Source organism: Diabrotica undecimpunctata, chromosome 1 (assembly GCF_040954645.1).
Source record: "Diabrotica undecimpunctata isolate CICGRU chromosome 1, icDiaUnde3, whole genome shotgun sequence".
Taxonomy (NCBI): domain Eukaryota; kingdom Metazoa; phylum Arthropoda; class Insecta; order Coleoptera; family Chrysomelidae; genus Diabrotica; species Diabrotica undecimpunctata.
In genome coordinates, this window is record NC_092803.1 from 14,234,052 (window position 1) to 14,247,245 (window position 13,194).

At 35.5% G+C, this 13,194-nt stretch overlaps 1 protein-coding gene across 3 annotated transcripts in view; it reads right to left on the reverse strand.

The window, feature by feature from the left end:
• Window positions 1-1,093: 1,093 nt before the first annotated feature.
• The window catches only part of yip2 (yippee interacting protein 2), a 37,507-nt gene continuing 25,406 nt past the window's right edge, over window positions 1,094-13,194 (reverse strand). For all 3 annotated transcript variants that reach the window (XM_072536792.1, XM_072536784.1, XM_072536775.1), the window contains exons 5-8: window positions 10,839-11,014; window positions 5,271-5,471; window positions 5,043-5,197; window positions 1,094-1,421 (exon numbers count right to left, since the gene is read on the reverse strand). In XM_072536792.1, the coding sequence (XP_072392893.1) occupies window positions 1,340-1,421; window positions 5,043-5,197; window positions 5,271-5,471; window positions 10,839-11,014 (614 nt within the window). In that variant the 3' untranslated portion in view covers window positions 1,094-1,339. The remainder of the gene's footprint in view (window positions 1,422-5,042; window positions 5,198-5,270; window positions 5,472-10,838; window positions 11,015-13,194) is intronic.

The following is a 13,194-nucleotide window of genomic DNA, read 5'->3' on the forward strand; positions in this document are numbered from 1 at the left end:
ATCTGGTCACCCAATAAGACCCGTAGTTTCTTTTTATATAGATCCTTCATATACAATTAAAAAAAACTGTTTTTGTAAAAAAACACCATAGAACGAGTTAGTGAAATACAACAGTTTGTGGAGATTCGATACACACTCAGTGTAAACTCGTTACCCGGGGGTTTTTGGGGTCCCTGAACACGAATATCATGTCGTCGATGATGTGCGATGCACCTTATGCCAGGACTGGCCTCGTCCCGAAAATTTTTGGGGAAATTTTATGCAAAATCAATGCAAACTCGTTACTCTGTGATTTTTGGGATCGCTAAATACTAATATCAAGTCGGCGATGACGTGCCACGCACCTGATGACAGGATGGGCCTCGTCACCTAGAGTTTTGTGGAAATTCGATGCAAAATCAGTGCACATTCGTTACTCGCGTGATTTTGGGGTCGCTGATCACGAATATCATAATGATAATGGTCTCCGATGTACAAACTCCAAAAGACCAGCCTTGTCATGAGCACAAGGTTCCTCGGACACCATCGATGATATTTTAGTGACCCTAAAACCCCCGAGTGACGAGTTTGCACATATTTTGTATCGAATTTACACAAAACTCCAGGATCCGAGGCCGTCCTGTGACCAGGTACTTCGCATACTATGGTCTACATGATATTAGTGTCCAGCGATCCCAAAAAGCACCAAGTTTGTACTCGTTACAGAGTGGCCCGTAATGGGCACATGGTGCCTCAGAGAACATCGCCGTTACATTGAACGTATTTCCGTACATTTTTCTTGTTCACTATTGCAATTTTTGTTTAAACATTATCATTTTTGTTCACAAAATTTCCTGACCCTCATACGAATCGAATGTAAAAAGTTTAATTGAGATCCATGTTACTGCAGAAATTTGGTAGGTTTATTGCTTCATTGGCTCGCCTATAGGGAGATGAGACGTTTTGAAAATAAATACGATTTTCAAATGCAGTTTCAAATGGTAAATAAGCCGTTTTGGAGCGTAAATTTTATTCTAGATCTGAAGAAGTCTATAACGTTTTTGGAAGTAAGCTCTTCAATTCTGTTTATACTTTCCAAAAAAAAAACGAAAAGTTAAAAATGTATATTTTATTAGAGAAGATAAAATATTAGATGAATCTACAGTGTATAGATATGTAACAAAATGTACCTTATTAAAAATATATCAATCAAAATTATTTCTCAATAATTGATGTAATCTGATTAAGAAAAACAACAATACTGTATACATAAATATTTCTAAAAACAATTAATGTCCAGTCTTAATATTGGCGACAACCCTTAACCCTTATTTTCTTCTGGAAATGCTTTTCGTTCTTTCTACAAATTTTCAATCATGATTGCTATTCCTTGACCTCCTCCAATGCAGGCGGAACCAATACCATATTTAGCGTTTCTTCGTCTACAAAATAAACAAAATGGTGTAAAATGTGTAAAAAGTCTAAAAAAAAATAAATAATATACAGTCACATGCTGTAGTCACATGATGTAGTCGACAGTAGAGTCGAATAAATAAAAAAATATATAAAATTACGCAAACTATATAAAAGTATTGTTTTCCTTATCCTCATTTCTTTCTAAGGCCACTCCCTTGCTGGTTATATTGTTAATTTCTATAATTAGGTGTAAATTTTGGCCTTGGTGAAACATAAAAAGTATGTAGACAAGCTAGATTTTGAGTTGTTATGTCTTGAACCAAAACTAGAAAACTACGAAAAATTTGTAGAATTAAAAAATGTTTCTAGGAAAATTATTCCCAGCGGAAGTATGCAACAAAATATACCCGCGATGTCCAGCGAGTCCAATGAACTAATGAGAACATACGAAACCCTCTATGCAGCTGACCCGTTTAGCTAAGAAACGGTTGACTGCGGAGCAGCTTTACTCTAGAAACCCTGGAAAAATGGACATAACATATAGTAGCAAAATACCACGGAACTTTGTTAAAAAAACTTGGCGGTCATCCTAAAAAACATAAATCACCCACAGCAAACCAAGTCGCTACTTAACTTCTTGTGAATATAAGAATTAAGATCCAATATAAAGACCCAAACACTAGAAGAAAACTAAATCAGGAGAAAATCACCTACGAACTCCATTTACACCAAAAGAACTCCACGATGGTATGAACAGGCAAAAAACGGGAACGCTGCAGGTGTCTATGATATATGCATTAAACAAATAAAGCACCTAGGCCAATGAGGAAAAAAATGGATCTTGTACCTCTATAACACGTCCTGTAAAGACAGAAATTCCAAAACCAGGGAGAAAATCTTAAATAAAAGCCTTGTTTTCCTGTTGTGTCACTTTTTTAAACTATACGAGAGACTCATCCTAGGTAGAATAGAAAAAAATGTTAATAAGCACGTCATCCCACAACAAGGAGGATTCAGACCTGGCAAATTTTGCACCGGCCAAATCCTCTAACAGAACACATTGAAGATGGCTTCGAAGAAAAACTTATAGCAGGGGCTGCTTTGACCGATCTGACAGCAGCCTATGGCAAAGTACGGCACAAGACATTGTTCCGCAAATTTTACGACACTCAATGAACACCATCCAGTTAGGGTCGTACATTCTTTACTTGAAAAGACATTTTTTCGTCATGCTAAAGGCAAAGTAAGAAGGTGGAGGGTTCAACAGAAAAGCCTGCCACAGGGAAGTGTTTTACCAACGATTTTCAATACATATACAAACGACCAACCCACGCCGATTGAAACCAAGCACTTCCTCTATGCTGACAATCTTGTAATATGTGCTCAAGAAAAGAGTTTTGAAGAAGTATAATGCCCTAAACACAATGACTACGTACTACCTATAGAATTCCCTGAGACTGCATAAAAATTAGAGGGAACAACTAGAAACAGCATACTCAGGAAGATAACAGGAAATAAATGGGGTGCATGTCCTGGCGTCACGTGAAAAATATTCAATACCATGTTAAATATATATGTTCACTTCTTTGTCTTCCAACAGTGTATATTTGTAGTACATAAAACACACTAACAGTACATAAGTAAAAATAGGAGTATAATTAATACAAGGAGTAGTCAAATTAACAAACAGTCTAGATGAGCAAGAACTCAATTTTGCACTGTAGTGCAATAAAACAGATATAATGTCATGTCTTAACATATGAGGAGTCGGGGGGGAAAACAATCCAAGTCCACAAAAGCAGTTTTCATGGAATCGAAATTTAATGTTTCAAATTAAAACAAATTGTTTTAACTCAACCGTATAAATCAGTAAATTTTTCAGTGGTACGTTGACATGTGTACAGAGGAAAAATCAAGAGAAGACAAAAAATATTTTATTTGCGAAACATCATACAAAAAATTAGTGTGCCGACATGGACCATCCCCAGTCTGCGTCACAAAATGTTTCTTCCTCCGAACTTCCCTCCTGTTCAGTATCTTGTAAATCAGTGTAGAACTTTCTAGAGTTTACGTTTTCCAAATCTTTGGGCAAGTGGAGATCTTGTAACTTAGCAGCTTTGACCGGAAGTGGGCCGTTGTAGAAAGCTTGGGGATGATTGTGGCTAGTAACTTCCGGAGTTATGATAATATCAGCTTTCCTTAAATTTCTTTTCGGGTTTCGTTTAACTTTGCATTCAAACAGCGAGCTTGCAAATAACCCAGAATGGTATTCTTGTGAAAGATAAATTGAGGGCTATTTTTCCTGATAGATCTCATAGGCATTGGGCATTTCTTGGGATAATTGTTAGAGAAACGCTTAGTCCAAGTCAGAAATTTAATATCTTTCCCACAGTCTACCACTTGGAACAGTTTCGGTTTCACTCTACTGTTGCGGAGGACTTCTCTCCAATCATCCGGCGTTTCCGTATAAGCTTTGTCATTACTTAAACTCATGTCCCGGTCGCACTCTAGATAGGAATATCCTCTGATGGAAAAATTACTTTGACAAACTCAAACCGTCTTCCGTCTGAACTAGATAATGAAGGAACCGAAAAACTGTTTAATTTTTATTTTGCGCTCCGCAAGAGTCGCAAAATATTATCAAATTTTGAACCTGAGATGGCAGTACGTTATATACAAAATGATGTATCATCGAACACACATCGTCAGCCCCGATTTTTGCTACCGATTTCTCATATGTATAGAAAACAGAGGTAGAATCGGCCAATACATGTACATTAGAGCCTACAAAATTAAGTTGCCGTTTATAGTAGACATCGTTGGAGGTCACATTAGGGGCTGGTAAATTTTTTTTGGAAGTCTATCATTATGGCTTCGGTATCGATTGCTTTTGACGACAATTTTCGATATTTTCTTATCACAAAATAAAATTGTTCACTTCTCGCAAGATGAAGTTGTTTCTCGTTGTTTTTTTCTTGTAATTTCTCTCGTGAAACTTGAGAACGGTTATCAGACCACCTAAATACCGATTCTGATCGTCGTAGTTAGCAAGTTCATTGAATTGAGTAAAAATGCGTCGCCTTTCGGCTGCATTGACGTTCCCAAGACAATGAAAACGGTGGCACTTGCAATCAGGCCCTACCTCATGAGTGGTGGCTCTCAGAAGTTTCATAACGTCACGAACACGGCCTGTTTTTCTTCTTTTTTAGCAGCAGTCCCCATATCTACATCACTACAATCGCTACCGCCACTTTCCATTTTAATCAGTATGTCTCACTACTTTACTATTGTTCAACTAGAATCAACTGGTAAACTAGAACACACCAACGAAGTCGCTAAACTAAGAAAGAGAATCACAGAAATGTTGCACCTGACCTGGTCTGCTGAGACGGAGAGTGGGCGCCTTCGGACCCTGACGGTTATTCCCTCGCAGTGCGCGGACTATGATGGTTCTTCCCCAGTACACTGTTTCAATTAACATTTGTAATAAAGGACTGTAAATGTTTTCCCTTTTACTCTGTCCCATCAGAAAGTAATTTGTATTCATCACTAGAAAACTTCGTCATCTCAATTTCGACCAAAAGTGAACTATGAATGTTTTCCCCCTGACTCCTCATATAATAAGTATTATAATTTGCAATACTTACTTTAATTCGTATATTAAGTGCCCGATTATTCTAGATCCAGAGGCAGCCAAAGGATGACCTAGAGCAATAGCACCACCATTAACGTTTAGTTTATTCATATCCAGTTTTAAATCTTTGGCACAAGCCAAAGTTTGGGCACCAAAAGCTTCATTAATCTAAAAAAAATGCAATAAGATATCTGCCTGGTTTATAACTAACAAAATAGTAAAAATCTAAAGCTTTCCTTACTTCTATCAAATCAATGTCGTCCAAAGTTTTTCCGGTGATCTTGAGAATGTTTCTGATTGCTGGAGCTGGTCCGAATCCCATAATGGAAGGATCTACGCCGACCACTGAGTGAGCAACGATCCTGGCTAGTGGTTTTAGGTTGTGCTTGGATGCAGCAGCTTCACTTGCTACGACAACAGCGCCTGCGCCATCACTGATACCCTAAAAACATAAAACGAATTAATACTATTGACTAATTAATTATTTTGGTATTATTTTGGGGTTTATGTATTAACAGATGTATAAATGGAATATAATATAATTCGAATATAAATGCGAATGTGCTATGTCCGAAGTTCTGTGAAATAAGTCGTGGAATAAATGATTTATTGGTAGCTTCAAAATAAATACACTCGACGTACTGTACACGGATTCTACTGTTGTCGGTCGCTAAGCTCCTCCTTTGACGGCGTAATAGACAGACCTACCACGTGTCGCTCGAAATAGATTTTAGACTCAGTGCTTGTTTCCTCTTTAACTAAGAAACATAATAACCAGTGCCACTTTAAAAATGCATAAGTTTAATAGGCAAACTCGGGAAGTAATTTCGAATGTGTTTGAATTTATGAAGGAAGAAAAATCCTTAGGAGCGCCGCAAATTCCTATACCACAGATAAAATTGTTCCACGATGCCAAATATTTGGAGAAAATTTAAAGAAACCGGTAACTCGGGAGGTATGGATTCTTTACGACAAGTCGTCAAATCTATTGGTTTTCGATGGAGAAAAACAAAAACAAACAGAAAGCTTTTGATGGAAAAACAAGATATTCGTCACTTAAGACTGTCATATTTACGTGCCATTAAAAGCTATAGAAAAGAAAATAGGCCGATAGTGTATATGGACGAAACATACATCCACGCTTCCCACACAGTTGATACTTGCTGGAATGATGACTCAAATGAAGGACTTAAGAGGCCAATATCAAAAGGACAACGTTTAATAATAGTACATGCGGGTGGAGAAAATGGATGTGTAAAAAATGCACAACTCATTTTTAAATCAAATTCATTAACGGGAGATATCATCACGAAATGAATTTTAAAAATTACAAAAAATGGTTAGTAGAAAAACTAATTCCCAATTTACCCACGAATTCTGTGCTTGTAATTGATAACGCCCTTACCACAATGTGCAAAAAGACAAACCACCAAATTCGAATACCAGAAAGAGTGAAATGATTCAGTGGTTAAGAGCAAAAAATATTTACTTCGATGACGATATGTTAAAAACAGATTTGTATAATTTAATAAAAATGCACAAGCAGAGTTTTAAATTATATGTTATAGATGATCTTTTAAGTCAGCATGGTCATAGTATTCTACGTTTGCCTCCGTATCGCCCTGATCTAAACCCCATCGAATTGGTACGGTCTTCTCTGAAACAACATGTTGCACAAAAAAACCTATCAATTAATGTAAAAGCTGTGCAACCATTTTGTGAAGAGTTTTTTTCTGAATTTTCAGTCGAAGAATGGAAGAAACGATGCGATCATGCAAAAAACGCGAAGAAGAGTTTTTAAAAGTAGAACCTCAATTTGACGAAGTTGTCGATAATCTAATTATAAATGTAGGTGAGATTTCGGACTCTGAAACTGAAAATGAAGAAGAGGAAGAGGAAAGTGATTTGGAGTAAAAGTTTAGTTTGTGTGTGTGTGTGTGTGTGTGTGTGCGTGCGTGTATTGTAATCATAAAACCGCAGGTTAGGCTACGCAAGAAAAAAACAGGTAGAAAGAACGTTTACGATCCTATAAAATTTGTGCTGGTCAAGTGTGTTTGTATCAGTATCTCAAGAACAGTTCAACTGATTATCAGATATGTCTACTAATAGCTTATTTTTTATTAAGGGAAATCTTTTTTTTTTGCTTAATTAAAAATTATAACACAAAAATTTTTTTAGAAATTTTTTGTATTTAAAAAGAAATTGCCAGCTTTTTTGGATTTTTAAAATAACTGTAACATATCCTTTCATCACATATTAATTTAAAGCATTTTTATTTGTTTCTTGTTATTTACATTACATAGAGTTTAATATTGATTTCGATAAAAGGAAATAATAATTAATCATTTTATACAATACAACAAAATTATGCCTTAATGGGCTTAATCCGTCCTATCATTTCAAAGCGAAGTTCGCGCTTACAATCTTTTATCTCTTTATTTCGAATACTTTCTCTGTCGCACTTCGACTCAAGTTTGAGCATATAGACGTTGCTCCCACCGGCAACACTACGATCTGTATACTGTAACTTCAAACAAATACTTAACGATCTTGAGTGAGGTAAATATTCTAATAGACTACACACTAAAAACAGTTCAAACCCAATTTATAAGTTCACAAATAAAACTACAATTCATCAAAAAGGCCATTGACTTCTACTTTGTAACTTGTACATTGAACCGAGTGCTTACGCAAATATAATTCGAACTATGAAATTATTGCAACATAATCTAGTAATTGATCTAATTCTACCGAAAGGTATAAAATTAATTTACATTATAAAAGTTTTAATTAACTCATAATTAAAGTATAGATATATATTATCATTTAATATATAAAGGATTAGGTAGGTATATGATACATTAAGATTAATGTGAGATTACATTATTTATTTACAAACATTGTCGCATAATCCTCTGAGGCTATTACATATACATAAGATGATTTACTTATAAATATTAAATTTTGTTAAGTATATTAATGTCTTTAAGGAATTTTACCAATTGTTCAATTTTACATTTTTCTCCTAAGATTTCACTTGTTGATCCGATAATGTGGTTGGTCTGTCTCTGCAACTGGTATCTTGGACATTCTACAAGCGCATGCTTAACACTAAGTTGAACATTACAATTGTCACATACAGTAGGACTAGTGTGACCGATTATATGCTCAGGTGTAAGTCGGGTATGTCCTAGGCAGAGTCAAGTAATAAGAGCTCTGTTGGAAATTTGATCTTTCCACGGTTTTACATATGTTTTCACTTCGCGAAGTTTTGTCCCACTGGTTTTAACACAAATTTTCAACCTTCACTTCAACAAATGATTTTAAGACATTTAGCACTACATTTCTCACTTCACTCGCGGTTTCACTGTTTCTTGCTTGTTTGGCAATGCCGTCTGCTTCTTCGTTCCCTTGAATTCCAATGTGTGAAGGAACCCACAGAAATTGTACAGTATGGTTGCTGTTTTGTATGGAAGCTAGTTCTTTTTTAATTAGGAAAGCAATTGGATGTGTTAATGGTATTGATGGAACTGAGGGAAATCGGTAATTAGAAGAGCTTTAGATATATTATAGGAGCTAACATGAGTGAGAGGTGAGAGCTTGGTAGATGGCATATAGCTCCCCGGTATGTATGCAGCTTAAGGATGGTAATTTATACTCAAGTGTAATATTTGAAGTAACGACAGCTGCTCCAACTCCAGTAGATGTTTTAGAGGCATCTGTGTATAAGTGATATAAGTTAAAAAAATTTCTAAGTTTTTTTATTAAGCAGTAGGGAGTATCGTTCTTTCTAAAGATATTTAAGGATGTGTCGGATCGAGGAATGCTTATTTTCCAAGGAGGAGGAATTCTTATAAAGTTGGTATAGATACTTGATATTGGAATTTGTAAAGCCATGAGAGTTTTCCTAACTCTTTCGTAGAATGGTGGTTTCACATTCCTATTTTCAGTATATAAGTTTTTAAAACGATCAGTGAATATGTTGTATTGTAATAAATGGAATGTTTATTTTGTTTTTAATTAAATGTGCTGGCTAATTGGCTATGCCAAAGCCATTATACAATAAAAAAAAATCCTGGGATAATTTACTCGAAGTATCCGTGTCGAGTTCTTCATCCTCGTATTTGAGTTTTCTGAGTTGTTTCGTCTGTTTCTTTTTTAACTTTGTACATTTCAATTTTAGTGGACGCTCGGATGTACATCAATGGATTTTGGATAAATAAGAGTTGTATAAATGCTTGGATGTCTAAGGTATATTTATTTGTAACACTGATAACATATTTAGCTCCTTTAAGGTTTTCAAATAAATCAACTGTTTCTTCGAAGGTTAACATTTGTTTTTCGGAATCAAATAATTCTTTAATTGGTTGCATTAGGGTTTCTAAAGACACTGTTAATGTTTTTGTTTTTATTCTTTTTTGTTTCTGGGTTGGCTTTGAAAATACATTGTCGCTAGCTGATGTCTCAATGGGGGTGTTACTGTTTCAGATATAGTTCCTTTGGAGGATGATTTTGATGTATTTTCCTCGTTGGATATGCTAAATTCTTGTGGTGCCGGACAGTCTTTATTTTCATTAGAGCTATAATTACTGCGTAGACTGTTAAGTAATGCTTATGTGGGATGATATGGTTGGTGAAGTGGATATATTTGTTTTAGATAGTACTGATATTGCATTAACTATAGTCGATGTATCGTGCATTATTAAGTGGGTTGTAGATGATGTTTTTGAAGATGACGTTGAGGTATTTGATATATTTGTAGAAGTACTCGTTATTGAAGGTGTCATAGCAGTCGTTGCTGCTGAAGATACTGTAGTAGATTCATTTCTGTTTGAATTGGGACGGCTTCATCTGAGTTATTTACAGTTACTGAGCAACTACTGGAAATGTGGCTGTGTTGTTTGAAATGGAAACATACATTGTCTAACGTTAAAAAAATTCGATTGTTAATGTCATTATACGTTATAAAAATGGAATCGGGAATTGGCATTGTGGGTGGGGATATGTAAATATGTCGACGGAAACTGTTTGTATTCCGGATTGGTAGTTCCTATTCGCAAAAATGACATTGATGAATTTAGTTTTAGCCCTAAAAATAAAGTTCGTTCTCTATTATCTTATGCAGGATAGTGGGAGGTACATTGGATATTAAGAGTCTTTCACTTGGAGTAATTAGTCTACGGACTTGAATATGTATATAGTTAACAGTGATAAAAACTAGAGTGCCTATCGCTAATTGAAAACTATTGCTTGTAGTTTGGATAGATTGATTCTTGCTGTTTACTGGCTGCAGCTAAGTAAGATAAAGGTGGTTATGAAGTAGATTGAAATAATTCGTCGTTATTCTCAGTAACCTCAAATTCCATTTTTAATTACCATTTGATTATCCTAAATACGGACCTTTTCCGCTTCAGGTTTTGGTAATTGCCTTTGATGATAAAAACTGGTGTCGATAAATGGCTGGTATAATTTATGTATTGTGTTTCTAAGATACTGTGATCAAGGATTACTTTATTAATAATAAAATATGTACTCACAGATCTTATTTCTTCGATTCACAATGAACTAACGCTATAACACTGTATGATGGTACAGTGTAACAATTTTACGATTGTTATTACTATGTCTTTTTCAAAATATGAATTAAAGAGTTCTTCTTGTGAATAAAAAAGTTCACTCTATTATCCTATTTGACTACACTTGGTTTATTTTCAGACCAACACTTTTGGGCTCAGCTCTTAATCTTTAAAACACTTCCAAACACCTTTTGTAGTTATACAAAATAAAAGAACCATCATATATTACTTACTGAAGCTGTTCCAGCTGTGACCAATCCATCCTTTTTAAATATTGTGGGGAGTTTCTTTAACATATCCAGGGTAGTCCACGGTCTTGGATGCTCATCAACCTCAAAGTTGACAATCTCCTTTTTCTCCTTAATTGGAACGGGTACGATTTCGTCTTTGAACTTTCCAGCATCTTGAGCTAGTAACACAAAAATTAATATATTAGTTGTTGGCATGTTAATATTCATTAAAAACAACTTCCGTAAAATGCATATAGAATAGGACAAACAAAAAATCACTGAAATAGAATACCATCTACAGAAGAAACTAATATAAAAGTTTATAATTTTAATAGAAAAACAGGTAATGTCGTAAATAAACACCTCAAACAGAGTAACCAATTATTTTTATGACATAGTCGACGAAACACATTTCTAGCAGAAAAAATGAAGGCAAAGATATAGAAGTGAAATATAAATTTATTCAAAGACTCGCCTAGAAACTATATCTAGTGTGTAACGTTTGAACTAGCGTTTTTCGACCCCGTATGTATGTGTCAATTTCATTCCACCTCAGAAAGACTTTTCAGATTTTGGGATGCAGAAGCTCTTCTGCATATGTATTTCTTACGTTAGCTTCTTGGCACATATGGTAGGAAGAAAAGAAAAAGAAAATGGGAAGTGTGTAATCGCCTCGATAGAAGTTGCTCAGAGGGAATCCTCCGTAATATCACCAGATATACAAGATTTTGGAAGTTGAGAAGCTTGGCTGGCAGGAATGGATCTTTGAAATTGAGATACCTGGTGAATATATGCACTCGGCGATCGCAGGGAGTTTTAATAAGGAACTCTTTAGCTTGGGTGTTAAGGTTATCGATGATGATTAGTAGATATCTCTTACTCAAAAATAGTATATGAACGTTTATTCAAGATTTTCCCCAGGATTTTTCTTTCGGTGTTTTGGCGTTTGTTGAGTACCGCATAGAGGCACTCAACTCATAGATCTGTACTCGATTACTGGTCTAATGAAGATTTTGTATGTGTGCAGAGGAATGCGTGAATGAGTGCTTTCTATTTTACCACATAGGGCTGCTAGGAGATTGGTTATTCTTTCTTCCTAGCTAGTGTGTTCTTTACATCAGTGTCTCGGCTGAGTGTTTTTGAAAATTTTACACCCAAATAAAACACAGATGGTCTGAAGTTAAACCTTTCTCCATTAAGCACTATCTGGTTCTCATCCTCTAGGCGTCGGACTGAGCCAGGGTTTCTCAATAAGATTGATTATCTATGTTTTGAGGGGATTGGGCGTCACTATCATTTATTGCATCATTTGACACTTTTGACGAGTCATTTGCCTTGTCCAATACACACCGACCTCCGCAGTACGGTGAGTGGTACCTGCGGAGAAAAGTGCGGTGTCGTCAGCATACAGAAGGATTGGAGATCTCTTGAGGGGAAGGGGAAAGTTGTTGTTGTAGACTGTGTATAATATTGGCGCTAGAATAGAGCACTGCGGAACCGGCTTGCGGAGTGAAGAGTGTAGAGAATTTGTTTGCAATTTTGAATCGGACCATCCAATTGGAGAAATAGGAATTAATGATCTTTAGAAACGGCATTAGCAGTCCAGCTTTGTAGTGTTTTCTGATCAGGCCTGCTAGCAAGACCTGATCAAATACCTTCTGGACATCTAGGAAAACGCCGATTGCGAGTCTTCGATGTTCATTAATAGCTTAAGATATAAAAACTGCTACTTCATTCAATGGAATATGAGTACATTGTCCAGCTTTGAATCTAAAGTGGAAATTTGAGATGATACGGAATTCTTTTAAGAATTTTTTTACTAGTCATTCCTTAACACATTCACTATCCCGACGGCGCTAGGTGCGTTTCATCGTTGTTTGAATTTAACGTTGTATTTAAAGGAGGAACATCGCTTGATTTGAACGAATAATCGGTTGCCCATCCGGTACTGATTTAGTAACCGTACAGAGTGGTTGGTTCGGAGTTCTCGTGTGCACGTGTCCAGTTACATAAATATTTGTGTTGCGACATTTTTAAAACGTAAGTATTATATTTGGTAATTCAGTTTATATTTACATATGTCGAGAATTCACATGAATGTAGAAATATACTTGCTCTTTCAACTATAAATATCTGTATTTATTTACATATTTTTTATTTATGAACAATAGACAATATTATACCTTTTTGTTCTGTTACAGATTGCCATAGATCGAAGACCTGGGCCTTCAAAGGAAAATGAATCCCCGAAGAAAATGTGCAAATATGATAATAAAAGAAAGTTGACACATGATGAACTTCTTGTACTGCTTGAAGATTCAGATGAAGATCCGTATGCAAATCATAATGATGACGATCT